General features: G+C 39.9%; 1 protein-coding gene across 4 annotated transcripts in view; it reads left to right on the top strand.

Annotated features, from left to right (window-relative positions):
* Sestd1 (SEC14 and spectrin domain containing 1) overlaps positions 1–15,055 on the top strand; it is a 99,027-nt gene that overhangs the window by 64,894 nt on the left and 19,078 nt on the right. For all 4 annotated transcript variants that reach the window (XM_052723010.1, XM_052723012.1, XM_052723011.1 and 1 more), the window contains 3 exons: positions 348–559; positions 7,420–7,542; positions 14,855–15,049. In XM_052723010.1, coding sequence (XP_052578970.1) covers positions 348–559; positions 7,420–7,542; positions 14,855–15,049 — 530 coding nt within the window. The remainder of the gene's footprint in view (positions 1–347; positions 560–7,419; positions 7,543–14,854; positions 15,050–15,055) is intronic.

The following is a 15,055-nucleotide window of genomic DNA, read 5'->3' as shown; positions in this document are numbered from 1 at the left end:
ATTTATTGACACAATACCTTGAATAATTATTCCACCAAGAACCTGATAAATACAGATTTCCACATAGATTCTACATTTACTATGGTGTATAGGGTTTATATAGTTACACAATTGGCCATTTGTTTCAAATTTTTTCCTAGTATATATAAAATGATTATGTTCTCATCTGTATGTACATATGCAGTTTTCCTACTCATTGTGATATATAAAGTTTTAACTTTCATTTTATTCTGTATGAGAAGGCAGAGGAATAGGCTTTAAAATCAGGGACTATAATGTAGAAGATCGACGTGTAGGGATTGTATTTTTTTGTGGGCATTAATTACAAGTATCTTTCGTTTGTGAAGGGCATGAGTTGTTGTCTGAATTACAGCAGCGTCGGTTTAACGGCTCTGACGGAGGGGTCTCGTGGTCTCCTATGGACGACGAGCTGCTTGCGCAGCCACAGGTTATGAAGCTGTTGGACTCCCTCCGGGAGCAGTACACGCGCTACCAGGAAGTCTGCAGGCAGCGCAGTAAGCGCACGCAGTTAGAGGAGATCCAGCAGAAGGTGATGCAGGTAGGTGTCAGGCTGGGGCGCCTCATCCTTGGGAATCCAAGTGTCTTTTCCCTGATAATGTCTGTCATGTGACTGACCACACAGAGAACCTGACAGAATTCAAACTTGACTCATATCTTCATAGGGAGTGTCTGCATTAAAGTGACATTATTTCTACAGTGGTGGAATTGATCATTTAACTCACTAACAGAATGAACTTCAAAAACGCTAGTTTAAAACATAAATGGTCTCTATATTCATTTAATTCATAATACTTGAACATGGTTGTTTGATTCATTCTTAATTTCTAAAACTTACTAGACTGTTTACTATCACTGTAAAGTATTCTATCTTAGCAAAGTACTACAATGGTGTGGGTGATTCAAATATTACACTTATCCTTTTATGATATTAATAAAATGTTAAATGTACTTAATTATTAATTTTAGTTGCTTTTAGAATTGATTTTCATAAGAAATATGGCTGGAAATACCAAAAACAAGTGCTAGACATTTCTGTTCTTTAGATTATGGTGGATTCTTATCTACTAACAATTAAGAAAATTAATCTTTAAATAATTTTACTTAAAGGTACAAGCTGGAGGAGCTGGGAGAGCTGGCTCAGCAGTAAGAATGGAGCTCTCTCTCTCTTGCAGAGGATTTGCATTTAGGTGCCAGTCCCCACTTCAGGGGGCTCACAGTTCCTTGTAACTCTAGGTCCAGGAAATCTGATGCTGTGTGCTCTTCTGTCCTCCACTGGTACCTGTGCTTACTTACCTGTACATACCTATGCACAGACACACATGTACATGTAATTAAAAATAAAACAAACCTCTAAAAATAAGTAAATAAGTATAAGTACAAGCAGCTTGGAATGCTGCAGTGCAGTGTTGTTTTGAAATCTAGAGTCATTGGTTCTCGAGGTGAATATTAAGTGCTGCTTACGTGTCAGGCATGGTGCTGGATTTTATATGAGTTATAAAAGTAGGTTTCATTTTGTTGATAAACTTAAGGAGAAAAAGCATTAAGCATCACAAGTAAAGAGCCAGAGTACTTTAGGCATTTGCGGAGGGATCATTTCTGTGACTGCTATAGTCTGGGAGGGCCTAGTAGGTGGAAGTAGCAGTTGACTTTATTCTCTGAATGTGGACGATTTCACTGCACAGAAGAAAGGTTTATAGGAGACTTGGCATTTCGTTGTGGTTAGAGAATAGCATGATAAGGAAGGGGAGCTTGGGGTCTTGGGTTGCACTAGATTCCACAAAGCATCTTCTCAATAATTGAACCATGTATAGAACCACTTTTAGAAGGCTAGCGTTTGGAAAGAACCCAACACACTAATGGTAGTATATATTTACTAAACTAGACCTTACACAAGAGAGCCCAGCCTGCATTATAGTCCAGGACAGCAGCATCAGACAGAATAAACTCATAAGTGGTTTCATAACACCATGAGTAATAGGTTGGATACTTCCTGGAATGTGTGGCCCAAGGTAATTCTTTATCCAGTGTGGCACAGAGAAGCCAAAATGTTGGATGCCCTGCTGGAAACCATTAATGGACTTTCTTTGTAAAGGCTAAATATTTAGGCTTTATGGATCACATAGTGTTGTAATTACAGCTACATAGTCATCCTTTGTTGTAAAAAAGAATGTATAAGTATAGTATTTGTGTATGAATGTACATGGCCTATTTCCAGTAAAACTTGATTTTCAAAACAAGTGATGGGCCAGATTTGACCTGCAGGCTCCAGATTTGCTGACCTCTGACTAAATCAGTAAGATGTCCTAGGAAGAAAGATGTAAAAGAACAGTGTTGAATTCCAGGCAGAAAATTGAGGCTTTTATTTACTTTAATCCCATTTAAACCAAAAATGTCGGAGCATATGTTTAATTGTGACTATTTCTATGTACTCTTTAGTAAGTTAAAGCAGTCTACATTAAGCCCAAGTAAGCTTTAGCCTTTATGTTGGAATTATCTTTGACAACCACAGAGATGAAATGGCACAGTGGTTGGGACAACACTCAGATTCTGAACCCAGGTGGTCTGGATCTGACCTTTTCTGATTCTGAGCTGTTTGGCCTTGGAAGACTGTTCTATGCCCTAGTTTCTTCCTCCACAAACAGAACGGTTATGGCAGTCAAGACAGCAGCACGCCTATTTACATGAAGATTTAACTGATGATTTTAACCAGTTCTGGCTTTTGGGTTTATGCATAGGGATAAGATTCATCACCATGTATGCTTTGCTAAATAGATAAGAAAAAACAATAAGATTAACAAAGTAAATGTATTGACAAATGCATTTTTAAAACACCCAATTAAGAGATTAGAGAAGGGAGGTGATGGTGGTGGTGATGATGATGATGATTGTAGTAATGGTGATGATGTTTATGATGATGATGATGATAATATTTATAATGATGGTGATAAGGATGTGGATGATGGTATTTATAATGACTGTGATGATAGTTAACAGATCATTGTTATTTTAACAATGATAAATTTAACAGATAAATTTTATTGAGGCTCGGCTTTTTTCTTTTAAAGATAAGGTCTCACTTTGTAGCCTAGACAGGACTTGAAGTCGTGATTCTCCTGCCTCAAGCCTCAGCTTCCTAAATGCTGGGATTTTAGGCATGTGTGGCCATCCCCAGCTGTTTTCTTTATGAAGTTTGTAAATATGCTGCTGCACCAATGCTCAGCATGCAGTGTTGCCAAAGACCACAGCCTAAAGAAAGATCTAGTTTCCTTGCCAAAATGATTGTTTAAATGTAACTACAGTAACATGTGAATGATATGCTGAACACATGGCATATACCATAGTGTCTTACGGATTTGGGGGAAATCAGTTTATAGAAAGTTAATCGGAAACCTGCATGTCTGTTTAAGTCAGTGAAAACAGAATTGTCCACATGACTGTCATATCTTGGAGAACATGACGCATGAGCAATCAGTAGTGCTGATAAACGGTAGCGAAACAGTCATATGATAATTTTCGGTAACTCTGATAAACTGTGTGCTAAGTAGTCGTGTGATAATTTCTAGTCACTGTTTAGCTTGGCAGTGTCAGACTTCATGAGGAATGCAAATATTCTCCGTGCTGCTTCTGTGAAGTTAAAAATTCGATTTCGCATATTCCTGGGTGGCGACAGCACCACTTCACTGAAGAGGGCTGCGGTCTTCCCGTTACTCACCGCAGCCGGAGTTCTGCCAGTGCTGAAAGCCTGATTTTTGGAACAGTCCATGCACTTTTCTTCCATTCTAGAGAGACGCCGTAGGTACAAAGTAGGAACCCTCTCAGTTGCCTAAGTGCGCAGCTGGAGGCTGGGCTCTCAGTCCCTGTGCCCCTGCAGTCAGGTGCTTGGCATGCCCTCCTGCTGGGCTGACCTTGTGTGTGTCCTGATATTCCCTCAGGTACTCCAGCTATGAAAAAATGGTGGATTGCCATAGACATTTTTGGCTTGTGCAAATATTTGTCCTCATAGGTTTTAAGGACAAATCTCCAAGGTTAAACGTTGCATTTAAATGTATTAATAACTGTGTAAAGGGTCATATTGGTATAGATTGTGCACAGAACTGTTTTTGGAGTAAGTTAACATTCGTATCTGACTGAGTAAAGTGTGAATGAAAATTTTATAACACCATTTGTCAAGCCACCATCATTGATGCATTTAAATGGACTTGTTTATTGAGCATTGACCCCAACTTGAATAATTTTATTAGAAATTGTCATACAGTTACTGCATGTACACTATGAGGTTACATACTGAAGAAAACAGTTTCTGAGTGTGTTAAAGCTGTGTGTGTGTATTGGTCTTGTAATTGGGTTTCTGTGTCAATGAGATGTCTCCTTTATATGCATTTCATATTTAGAGTTATGGCATCTTCACGGTTCTACATTCGTAATCGCTTTTGTGTGCTGTACTAATACATCAGATGGACTAATGATGAAGAACAAAGGTTTGCTTTTTATAGTTATACAGGCTAGGAATTCCAGGGTCAAGAGGTGTGAGTCTGGTTGGGACCTTCATGCTGTGTAGAAGGCAAAAGGGCCAGAGTTTGAACGAGAAGGGGGACAGCACAGGAACACACGAGGTCAAGTTAGTCAGCAAGCCAAGAGCCTAACTGCACCCGTGTGAGTGAGTTCTGCCTCCACTCCCACTCGTTGAAAGGCTGTGTTCTTCACTTTAAATGTGGCGCACAGGACTGCTGTTGGGATGTGCCAGTCACTCCGTAAGACTAGCTGTGGTGGATTGGGTTTGCTACTCTTCACCTCTTTGCTTTCCTACCTGCCCTGCAGGCTAGCTCCTTCTGTCCTTTCAGGCTCTATGGTTTGTCTCTCATCTATATTTTCCATGAGGTTTATAGGTTTCTTAAGAAAGTACCTGTCTTAAGTGTTGTATCTACCACTAAAATATGGAACAGTAATGATTGTCTTATGTACACTGACTGGCATATCCTGAAAGTAACCCTGCACACTCTCTTCAAGGTAGGAAACAAAATCTTTCTAGTAGGAACAGAGCTGGAATTTCAACTCACACCTGTTCATGGCTCCTTTGTGAAAAAGATACTGGCTAGTGACGTGAAGCAGGTCCTCGAACCCTGCTCCTGCAGAGACAGCTCGGGTGAACGATTGAAGAAGGAACAGTGAGGATGTTGAGGAACAGACTTTTTAATTCTGAAATACACCTGCCAATAGCATTCACAATGAACTTGACAACAGAGTTCAGCCAAAAGAAAGCTCAATGGTTATTCCAGTGACTCAGCAGTAATGCTGTTTTATTGTTGAGCTTTGCATCCTAGTATTGAACTTTAAAGTAGAAGTTAATATAGTAAGGCAGTAGAATATAAGATAAAACCACAAAGAGAAATCATAGAAGATTCCATACCTGTAGTAAAAGACATTTCCAATGTATTCAGTCCCACTTATAAGGGTATGGAGAGCTTTCTTTTCTGATTGGCAGGAATTTTTCCACAATAGTTTGTGTATCTTGCAGATAACTGTGTTATTGGAAAACACAGTTAAAACTGATGATTCGGTGTTTCGGATAGAAGCAAATATTTTACAGGATTGTTTTATAATATATACCATTAGCCATTAGCATTTTTATCATTGAACAAGAAAATTCCAGTAGATGTTTTCCCAAGGAAATAAAAGAGAATTAGAAAAAATACTATATATGACTGCTGTGTAATTTTCATTATATAATCGCTTAGCATTGACTGTAAATGTCTTCATATGATCACCAACCCATATAACAACGGGATGTTGAACACAGATATAACAGTTATGTGAAGTGGTACATCTTCAGGTTAGTGGGTTGCTGGATGGGTGATTGATTGGACAGTTGGAGAAAGGCAGGCACAGAGGTAGCTTGCTTAAAAATGAGGTTTGTAAACTCATCTAAAATTATAGTGGTTGCCACATGGAAAATTACTACAGCATTATATTTTATGCTAAATGAAAACCACAGGTTAGAAATCACTTGGATCTTGGATCTTAAAGAGTTGGCTATAGCAAATACATCTAGAATGATACAGGAAAACGGCTTTCAAAATTAACAGAAGGAAATGCGTGTGATTTTCCTTGTGTTGTATGTTTATATAATTATAAAAAAGAATGCATAAACATTTAAAACTGAGTGTGTGTCAACCCTGTGTTAGCAGAATTGCACTGTGGGAGACAAGGCACTCTTCACTGTTGTGAGGCCATCCCAGCAAGGGATGGAGGCATGTGCTGTCACTTCGAGAGAACTGTCCAAAGTTTAGACACAGGTGTCACTGTCCCTGTAGTCTCAGATCCCCTGTTCTCACTTAGTGACAGGTGAAGCTTGATGGCACTCTTCCTGCTTAGCTTCTTTAGAATTCCTTAACAATGTCAGTGTCAGAAGAGTTAGCAAAACCTCCTGAGTGAGTCTGGCCCTTGCTGTATTCCCCGGAGCACCTGACAAAGATTGGAATATAACCAGCGTTACTTAGTAATGTCCTTCTACTAAAACACCCAGGGTCTGGTCTAAACTGTTAGTACCCAATGGAAGCTACAGCTTTGGGTATCATCAAGTTCAGTGTTTCAAGATGGACCTGACCCTGAGGGACATGGACTTTTGACACTAGAATGACTCTCCTATCGACCCCATATGGTTCTTAGCTCCTTCCACCTGCTGCTGGGACTCCACAGATGAGCACGGGTCCTGTCATCCTGGCAAACTGTAGATCCCCCAGTATTCTTTTGAACAGAGTTTGTGGAACTTCTCCCAAGAAGTCTGAATGTTTAGTTTATCCTACGAAGACACCTAGAGAGTATTCAAATAGTCTGATTCTGCAGTTTGTTACTACTGTGAGAAAGTAGTATTTTAACTTTGTCAATTAACTCTGTTTTTGGGCTTTTGCAAAAACATTCCACTGAGTCAAGACATGGATCTTTTGGTCCTAATTTTCAGTAATATATTGTTAGCTTGGACAAGCTACTTCTGAAACTCAATTTTCTAAAGTGCTAGCTAAAACCTTTGACTAATGTCATTCCTGATATCCTCCCAACTCTTATTTCCTGTAGTTCTGACTCGCTCACTCTAAGTAAAAGTTTAACCTTTAATAGAAGTACTCCAGTGTTGTTTGTCCCCCAGCCTGGCAGATGGTCGGGTAGCTTGAAAGCCAAGTGTTAGCTACAGTGTTCATTCTTCCAAATTCAGGTTTTTGGAAGTGATGTCCCACTATAAATACATAGTTCTAAATGAAACATTCACTACCAGTGAGATGCAGAGAATATGAATAATTTAAGGTATAAACCCTTGAGGAATTCAGGAATTTAGGGGAGGGAAACTAATCAGAATGAAATTTTCAGAGCATGTGGTTATCTTATCATCTCACCTTTCGTTTGTAGGTTGTGAACTGGCTTGAAGGGCCTGGATCTGAACAGCTGAGAGCGCAGTGGGGGATTGGTGACTCCATCAGGGCTTCCCAGGCCCTGCAACAAAAGCATGAGGAGATCGAAAGCCAGCACAGTGTGAGTCGCAGTGTGGCCTTCTGTGGGGGTCACCACTTCTTGGGTGGGACTGAATGCTCTGCATTGGGTTGCTCCAAATGTTGGTAGAGGACACAGAGTGCTTATGTTGAGTGCTTAGAGGTCTGAAAGTACATGTTGAGACTTAACACATCATCATTGATAGTTTGGTCTTAATTCCCATACAGTTCCATGATTTTGTTCTAGAAGCACAATTTGGATGACATTTAGTGTCAGGGAACAGGTGACCTGAAAATACAGAGCCTGGGACGGAGAGTTCTGGCTTTAGTTGTTGGTTCACCAAGTATTACTCACATAGAGTAACAGGATTCATTGTGACATCTTTACACGTGTATAGCAAATATTCTGATCATATTCACCTCCCTTTACAGCCCTCAGTTGTCCCCCATTTTCCCCATTCTCCTTCCTTTTCTAAGTGACACTCCTATTCTGTAGTCTTTGGAGTGAGGGGCCTTCCCTGCTCTACTGGGAACATACAATTGAACGCTGAGAGCCACACCACAGCCGCTGTGTTAAGTTCAACCATGGAGCTGAGGACATGCCATACAGAACATCTGTCCACTCTCTGTTGATTTAAAGATTTACTCCTGTATTTAGGAAGGTGACAATCAGGAAACCAGATATACATTGGGCAATCAATTAATCCCTAAACTGGTTGTAGATAATGATGGCTCAAAAGAATTTAAAATGTAAAACTTGGTAGGTGGAGGAGTCTAGTATTCCTTAGCTTCTGCTGTGGAGTAGTGAGCCTGGCCTCAATGAGAAAGTCATACCTGGCTTGTGAGGTGTGACTTTCTTGAATAAAATACTAAATATTAGAACCTTAAATATCATAAGTTATTATCAACCTCAAGCTGTGTTACTCATGTTGATTTTAAGTGGACTGAATATAAAATCGGAAAAATTGACGTTGACTCTGTTAATTTGCATCTCCTTAGACTGTCTTCAAAAACTGGCCGCAGTAATAATGTTGAACTCACACTCATAAGAAACTTAAAAATGAAATCCTGTAATTGAAAATGTGTGTGTTTTAATGCATTGCACAGCTTCCAACATGGCTCTCTCTTATATGGTTAAACAAAGTTGTAGTGGATGATTTATATTTAACATATAAGCCCTGTTCCTGGGGTTATAATCTTTTTAATTCTCTTGGTCCTTTTTAAATAATGTAATACTATCAAGTTGGTTTCGGGTTTTCTTTTATTTTTTGATAGGGATTTGGTTTGATAGAATTATGTGGATTATTCTGGAGTACAGTATTATAGTATAACTGGATTCTAAAATGTGTTCCCTTATTCTTTAGTTCTTGAAAACAATGTTTGTCATAGAGCATTCTAGACTTCATCTGAGCGGACTTACTGTGTAAGACTTTTAGTGAGGGTTTGTGATGTGAGGAACTTGAAGACAAGTATTTGTGTTTTGTCATTTTAAAAAGAAACCAAGAGAAACACCTGTAGGTAGAAAATGGATATATGCATACCATATGTAAGTTCACATTGGATTAAAAAGTACATTGTGTGTTCTGTGCAGTAAGGATAAATGTGCAGATTACACACATAGACATGCTTGTATAACATTGTCTTTAAATCACAAGGTCATTAAGTTACTTTAAAGAAGCAATGTGCTTATGAGATCTGTGTGCTTCAGGGTACTTTTGCATGTTGAAATGTATGTAGAACTTTTAAATTGGAAAGTCCACCAGCTAGTGGAGATATCTAAATGTAGATTGTTCCGACGCCACCACATTGTTTTCTAGATGCAGACTCTGTTGACATGCTTTACCAGCCCCCCAGTGGACATCTGTGTGCCTGAATGCAGTCCTTTCTATTTCTTCCATAGAGAAATCACTCAATTTAATGAAAAACTTAAGACAACATGTTCTTGTTTATGTCTTAATTCCTATGCTGTTAGTCCTTGGGGCCTTATGTAGGTAAATTGACATCTTCATTCATGGTCTTCAAGAAAAGAAACACTCGAGGGCCATTATAGATTCATTTCTTTAAGTCGTGTGGTATTTGGGATTCATTGTAAAACTGGCAGGTGTGGAAAGAGTGGGTGAGAGTCTGGATGAAATGGAGTCGGCCGCAGTTGATAACTGCTAAAGCTTGGTAGACATGGAGTTTCATTATTTTGTTCTCTTGCACTTTCATTTGATTTGAAAGTCTCCCTTGCAGGGTTTAGAAGGAGGATCGCACTGTTTTAGCCAATAGGTGGCGCTGCACTGTTGACTTGTGAATGGGTTGGTTGATAATAAATGTGCTAGCTTATGATATTTAAGGTTCTAATATTTGGTATTTTATTCAAGACTTTCTTAACTGGCTGTGGTATATAACACATACCTGTAATCCCAAGCAGAGGGTAGAGCATTCCCACAGTTTGAGGCCAATCTGGTCAACATAGCCTGTTATAGACTATCCAGGGCTACATACTTTGTGTCAAAACCAACCAACCAAAAACCCAAAAACAGAATTAAAACTCTATTTGTTCTTTGTAAATAAAATCCAACCATTGAGAGAATTTATTGGCATTTTTCAGGTCTTATGAAGTAATGGCAAAATTCTAGTACTGATAGATAACAAAGATAGAATTTGGAAAATTTTAATATACCATTTGCATTAAATTACTATGCTAAGCATTAAATTTCAAATTTTACATAAAAGCATAATGGAGAATTAAAACTAAAAACACAAATGTGTTTGGCTTTTAGGATTACTGTAAAGAAGAATGAGAGTCCTACCAACATGCAGTTCTTTGCAAGGGATTATGGGTTAGAAATTCATTCAGCTTTTTAATACAATAGGAAAAATAGTAAGAAGCAGGGTAATAGTTATAGGATTGATAACAAATTTTAAAATATTTTAATTGAAGTTGGGTGTGGTGTTGAATACTTGTAATCTTAGATCTTTAAGACGGGAGTTACAAGTTGGAAGCCAGTCCTTGTCTCAAAAACCACGAAAAACATAAAAAAAAGGAATTTTAGTTCAGTGAAAGTCTTTTAGATTTTGGTGGAGGCTAGTGTAGTAGAAAGCATAAGGTAAGATGTGGAATATAGTCTCTAAAGTCTTTGTGGTTTTCTGTCCGTGTCCTGGCCACAGAGGCCACATGTTCCTGCTCTGTGCCATCTAATAGGAATCAGCAACACAGGTTTGCTTAAGGAGTCAAGACATGTTTCATCTTGATATAGACGGTGTGGGAGTCACCTTGATAGCCTGACTTGGCAGTGTTTCATCTGCATCAGGATGCTGTTCCCTGGGAAAGCTAGCATAGATGCTCATCATCCCAGCTGTGCGCCTCTACCACACACACTGGTGGCTGGGGCCTGACTGTCTTAATATAAAGAAGACATTCAAGCTCATTGGCTGATTAAGTCTTAATTCAGGCCCTAACTTTTGTGCTTTTTGTATTTTCCTACACTTAATCATTTTCCATACAACAGAGTGCAAGCTAGATAGACTAGAGTGAATCAAAGGCAGTCTGCTTGCCTGAGGTCACATATGCCCCACGCCCCCTCTTTTCTAGGAAGAAACACTTGGATTCATTTTAAGTATGTATTATAGGTGAGCCAGGTCCTCCCTGACCCCCATCCCAGATAGGCTGATTTGTCTTTAGAACAACCTTAGTTATGTAAATGAGTAAAATTCCGAATCTCCAATCAATGTATTGATTTCTTGAAGCATACCAGTTCTTGTGTTATATTTACATCCCTGGCGAAGTTGCAGAACCTTATGTATATTATGAATTCATAAAGGAAAAAGAAAACACCTACGCAATGGTGATTCTTCATCATAGTGGGCATAACTTAAAGGGTGCTTTTAAAAACGTACACCCTGGAGCCCACCAAAGAGTTTAGACACTTTGATATGCACCAAGCCAACATGAGAAATTGTATTCGTGACTGCTAACACTTCAGCTTACTGCCTTGCTTAGAATCAGTGCAACTTCTTTTTCAGGAACTGGACACTTTTCTTCAAAATACTAACTAAATTTCCAAGTGCTATAAATAAGACAGTGAAGTTACTTCCTATTTAGGAACACGACAGCAATTTTTCTCCATGATATTTTTCACATTAAGACAGCCATTCTTGGGCTGGTGAGAAGGTGCCTGCTGTCAAGCCTGCTGACCTGAGTTTTGTCCTCTGTACCCACATGGTGGGAAGACAGAACCGACTCCAGAAGGTTGCCCCCACACACATGCTGCACGGTAGTGCCCACACATTCTCCCACATGCACACAACACACATACAGTGGAAATAAGATTTTGATAGCTATACTTTATCAGTCATTGTAATAACTCCATATTTTAAAAAATAGTTTAAAAACTAATTGTTTCTAAGATAATATAATAGTAAGGCAGTTTTTATCACCACCATTAATGGAACAGTAACTTGACCTCTACATTTCTGTCAGTTTAGACACGTAGGTCTTGGTTATATAGACTCTCATACATATTACTACTGTGTTCTTCTTAGTCATATTAACCAAAAATTATCTCCAGACATTGCCCAAATCATCCCATTACCCACTTAATTTAAGGTCAAATCTGCAATGTCTATTACATTTTGTATATTTATTCAATGTGTGTTAATTGAGCACATTGTTCTGAATTCTTGAGTTATAGTAAAGTCTTACCATACAGAATTTACATTCAAGTCAGGAGAGATGGGGAGTATAGAGCAATAGAGGTATGGTGTTGAAGAAAGGTCTCTCTAGGAGATGACATTTAGTACCCAAACCTTGAAATTTGGTGAAGGAGTAGTCCGAGCAAAGGACACGAGATGGAAAACGAGATGTGGGAAGCAGGCTGCTGCAGAAGCATGATGGAGGCAGGATGTTGTGTTGCCAGGGAACAGGGAGCAAAGTGTAGACAGAAGCTCCAGTGTTGTCCAGTGTTGAGGGGAAATCTACGGCAGGAGTGTGTGATGTCTTGAACGTGTGGAGAGGAACTCAAGCTACTACTGTACATGGTACTTGAAAGTTTGGGAGCATTTTTTTTTTTTTTGAGCATAGAGTTGTATGGAGCATAGAGTTAGAGATAATAAAAACAAAAGACTAGAAACTACTTAAATGAAGTCAGCAGGCATTTGATGAGATGTTAGTTCACAGGGTGGAGCCAGCAGTACTTGTTGGTGGAGGACTAAAGCGCTGGGAATTTTCTAGTGAATGTGACATGATTGGTTTCAGAAGAATGGAAGTAAAAAAATCTGATCAGGAGAACTTCAAAAGAGAATAGGAAGGGAGAGAAAATGAGTATTGAAAACTATAAAGGGAGATCCTGCGTGTGTGTGTGTGTGTGTGTGTGTGTGTGTGTGTGTGTGTGTGTGTGCGCGCGCGCATGCGCACATACATAAGCACATGTGTGATTTAACTTAAAACATTAAAATGTAATGAAAGTAATGATGATGAAAGTAATCCAGTTGAAAAAGCATTGATGGGCGATAGAGACAACATAACAGCAGAAGCAAAGCTGTGTCAGCAGCAGTGGACTGGCTACCGTGAGTAGCCAGTGGCTGCAGAACACTGGCTGCAGTGTGAGGCAGGGTGTAGGGCCCCAGAAGAGGGCAGACATTTTCAGGTAGGAAGATGAGAAACTTCCTGTTTCTCCCCAGTGAAGGAAGAAGTAAGATCTTAGGAGCTTTCTGTTCTTTCTCGTTCTTGCTTATAGTCAACAAGTGGGAGGTGAATGTAGGTACAGGTTGTGAAATCTGAAGAGATGCCATGAAAGGGAGAAGTGAGGGTCTGAGAAGGAAGTGGGAAGGCCAGTAAGATACACATAATGGGAAAGTGGAAAGTGGCGGAGGGGCACATCAGGAGAGTGCCAGGAGTGTGTGGGAAAAGAGGGGAGAATAATAACACAAAGAAATTTATTTTTGAAAATGACACTGCCGAATAAAACCTAATACTGTGTATGCTAATTTTTTAAATAATAAAAAAAAAATTGAGGTCTTTGATGAAAGCACAAAGCGGGAATTCCCACACGAATGGGAATGTCACAGCTCTGAAACCCTTTAGTACATACAAGTAATATATTAGTAATTATAAGCTGTTTTAAGTCTAAGAAGAGGCCAAATGTTTGGCTGCAAGTAATAAGGTTTTAAAAGAGAGCTAGAGAGGTAAGTCTTGAAAACACCAGTAGTCATGAGAATGGAGAAGAGTTGACCAGAGAGACACAGAAGCATTGCCAGGGTCCGATGATTAGTGACAACAGAAAAAAAAGAAAAATCTACCTACTTCCCGCCACTCGTTACCCAACTGTGTGGGGGGGGGGGGGGGCAAGCACTGAAAAATATGTCTGTATATTGCAGAAACATTGTGTGAGTGACTGTGATATTGGTGAGCTACATAATCTGTGGCACCTCATTGTAATATGTGTTCTGCTACTGACCCTCGTTGTATATATATATAGCACATGGCTATAGTACCATAGTGACGTGAGCTTGGTCTAGTCACAGTGGGCAGAGAAACCTGCTTGCAGGTTGTGAAATGTACGTCAGGTAGTCATAGTCTTTGACCTAGGAGAGAAGAAAGAACAAGAGGCTGCCAGGTTGTGGGCAGTAAACCTGTTAGTCATAGATTGGTGGACCCCATGGGACTGTAAGTGTGAGCCTGCTAAAGGAAGACAACTGGGGTCAGCCCTTGGAGGTCAGAGAACTGAATTCACGAAATTGAGGTTTAGGGAGCTGTGTAGTAGTAGGCAATCAGTTTTTGTGGTGTCTAAAATAGGTCAGTGAGATGAAGTGAGAATAGTATAGTTGAGAAAGGAAATCAGGGAGTCAAGGACACAAGTTCAAGAGTTGGTGTTTGTGTATGGTGTTGGTACATGGTGGAAACATCACTGAGAGAAAGCCAAGGCCTTTGCCACACCCACTGTGGATGGACTCGGGGGTGGGAGCTGGCAGGGAAAAATTCACCAGCATGTACTGAGAAGGTGGTGAGGTTTGGGGGAACAGACGAGAAACAGTGTGGGGATGATAATGAGGAGCCAGTCTACCTCTGAACTCACTCAAGGCTTGTGGGATGTTGAGTGACAAGGAAAGACTGCAGTGGGTTTGGGAAAACTTCAAGGCCCTGTGTTCCCTGAGTGTAAGCAGGCTTCACTGGAGCAGGGATTAAGGGGCCGTGTAGAAAGGCACAGGAGAGACTTCCAGGGAGCACAGTGGGAGGATTTGATGATAGGGAACTTATCCTCTGTTTAAATAATTCTGCCTTACAAACCTTTCTGTTTCTCTTCTTGAGAAATCATAAACAGTGCTCCAGGAGCTAATCTGACCTTCAGTTTGTAATGTCCCTGTTACAGGAGTGGTTTGCAGTGTATGTGGAGCTTAACCAGCAGATTGCAGCACTCTTGAACGCTGGGGACGAGGAAGATCTCGTGGAGTTGAAGTCTCTGCAGCAACAGCTTAGCGATGTTTGCTACCGACAGGCCAGTCAGCTAGAGTTCAGGCAAAATCTCCTACAGGCAGCTTTGGAATTTCATGGTGTGGCCCAAGATGTGAGT

The sequence above is a fragment of the Peromyscus californicus genome, unplaced genomic scaffold (assembly GCF_007827085.1).
Source record: "Peromyscus californicus insignis strain IS unplaced genomic scaffold, ASM782708v3 Scaffold_7__1_contigs__length_154581171, whole genome shotgun sequence".
Lineage (NCBI taxonomy): Eukaryota > Metazoa > Chordata > Mammalia > Rodentia > Cricetidae > Peromyscus > Peromyscus californicus.
This window is presented reverse-complemented; position numbering and strand designations above follow the sequence as displayed.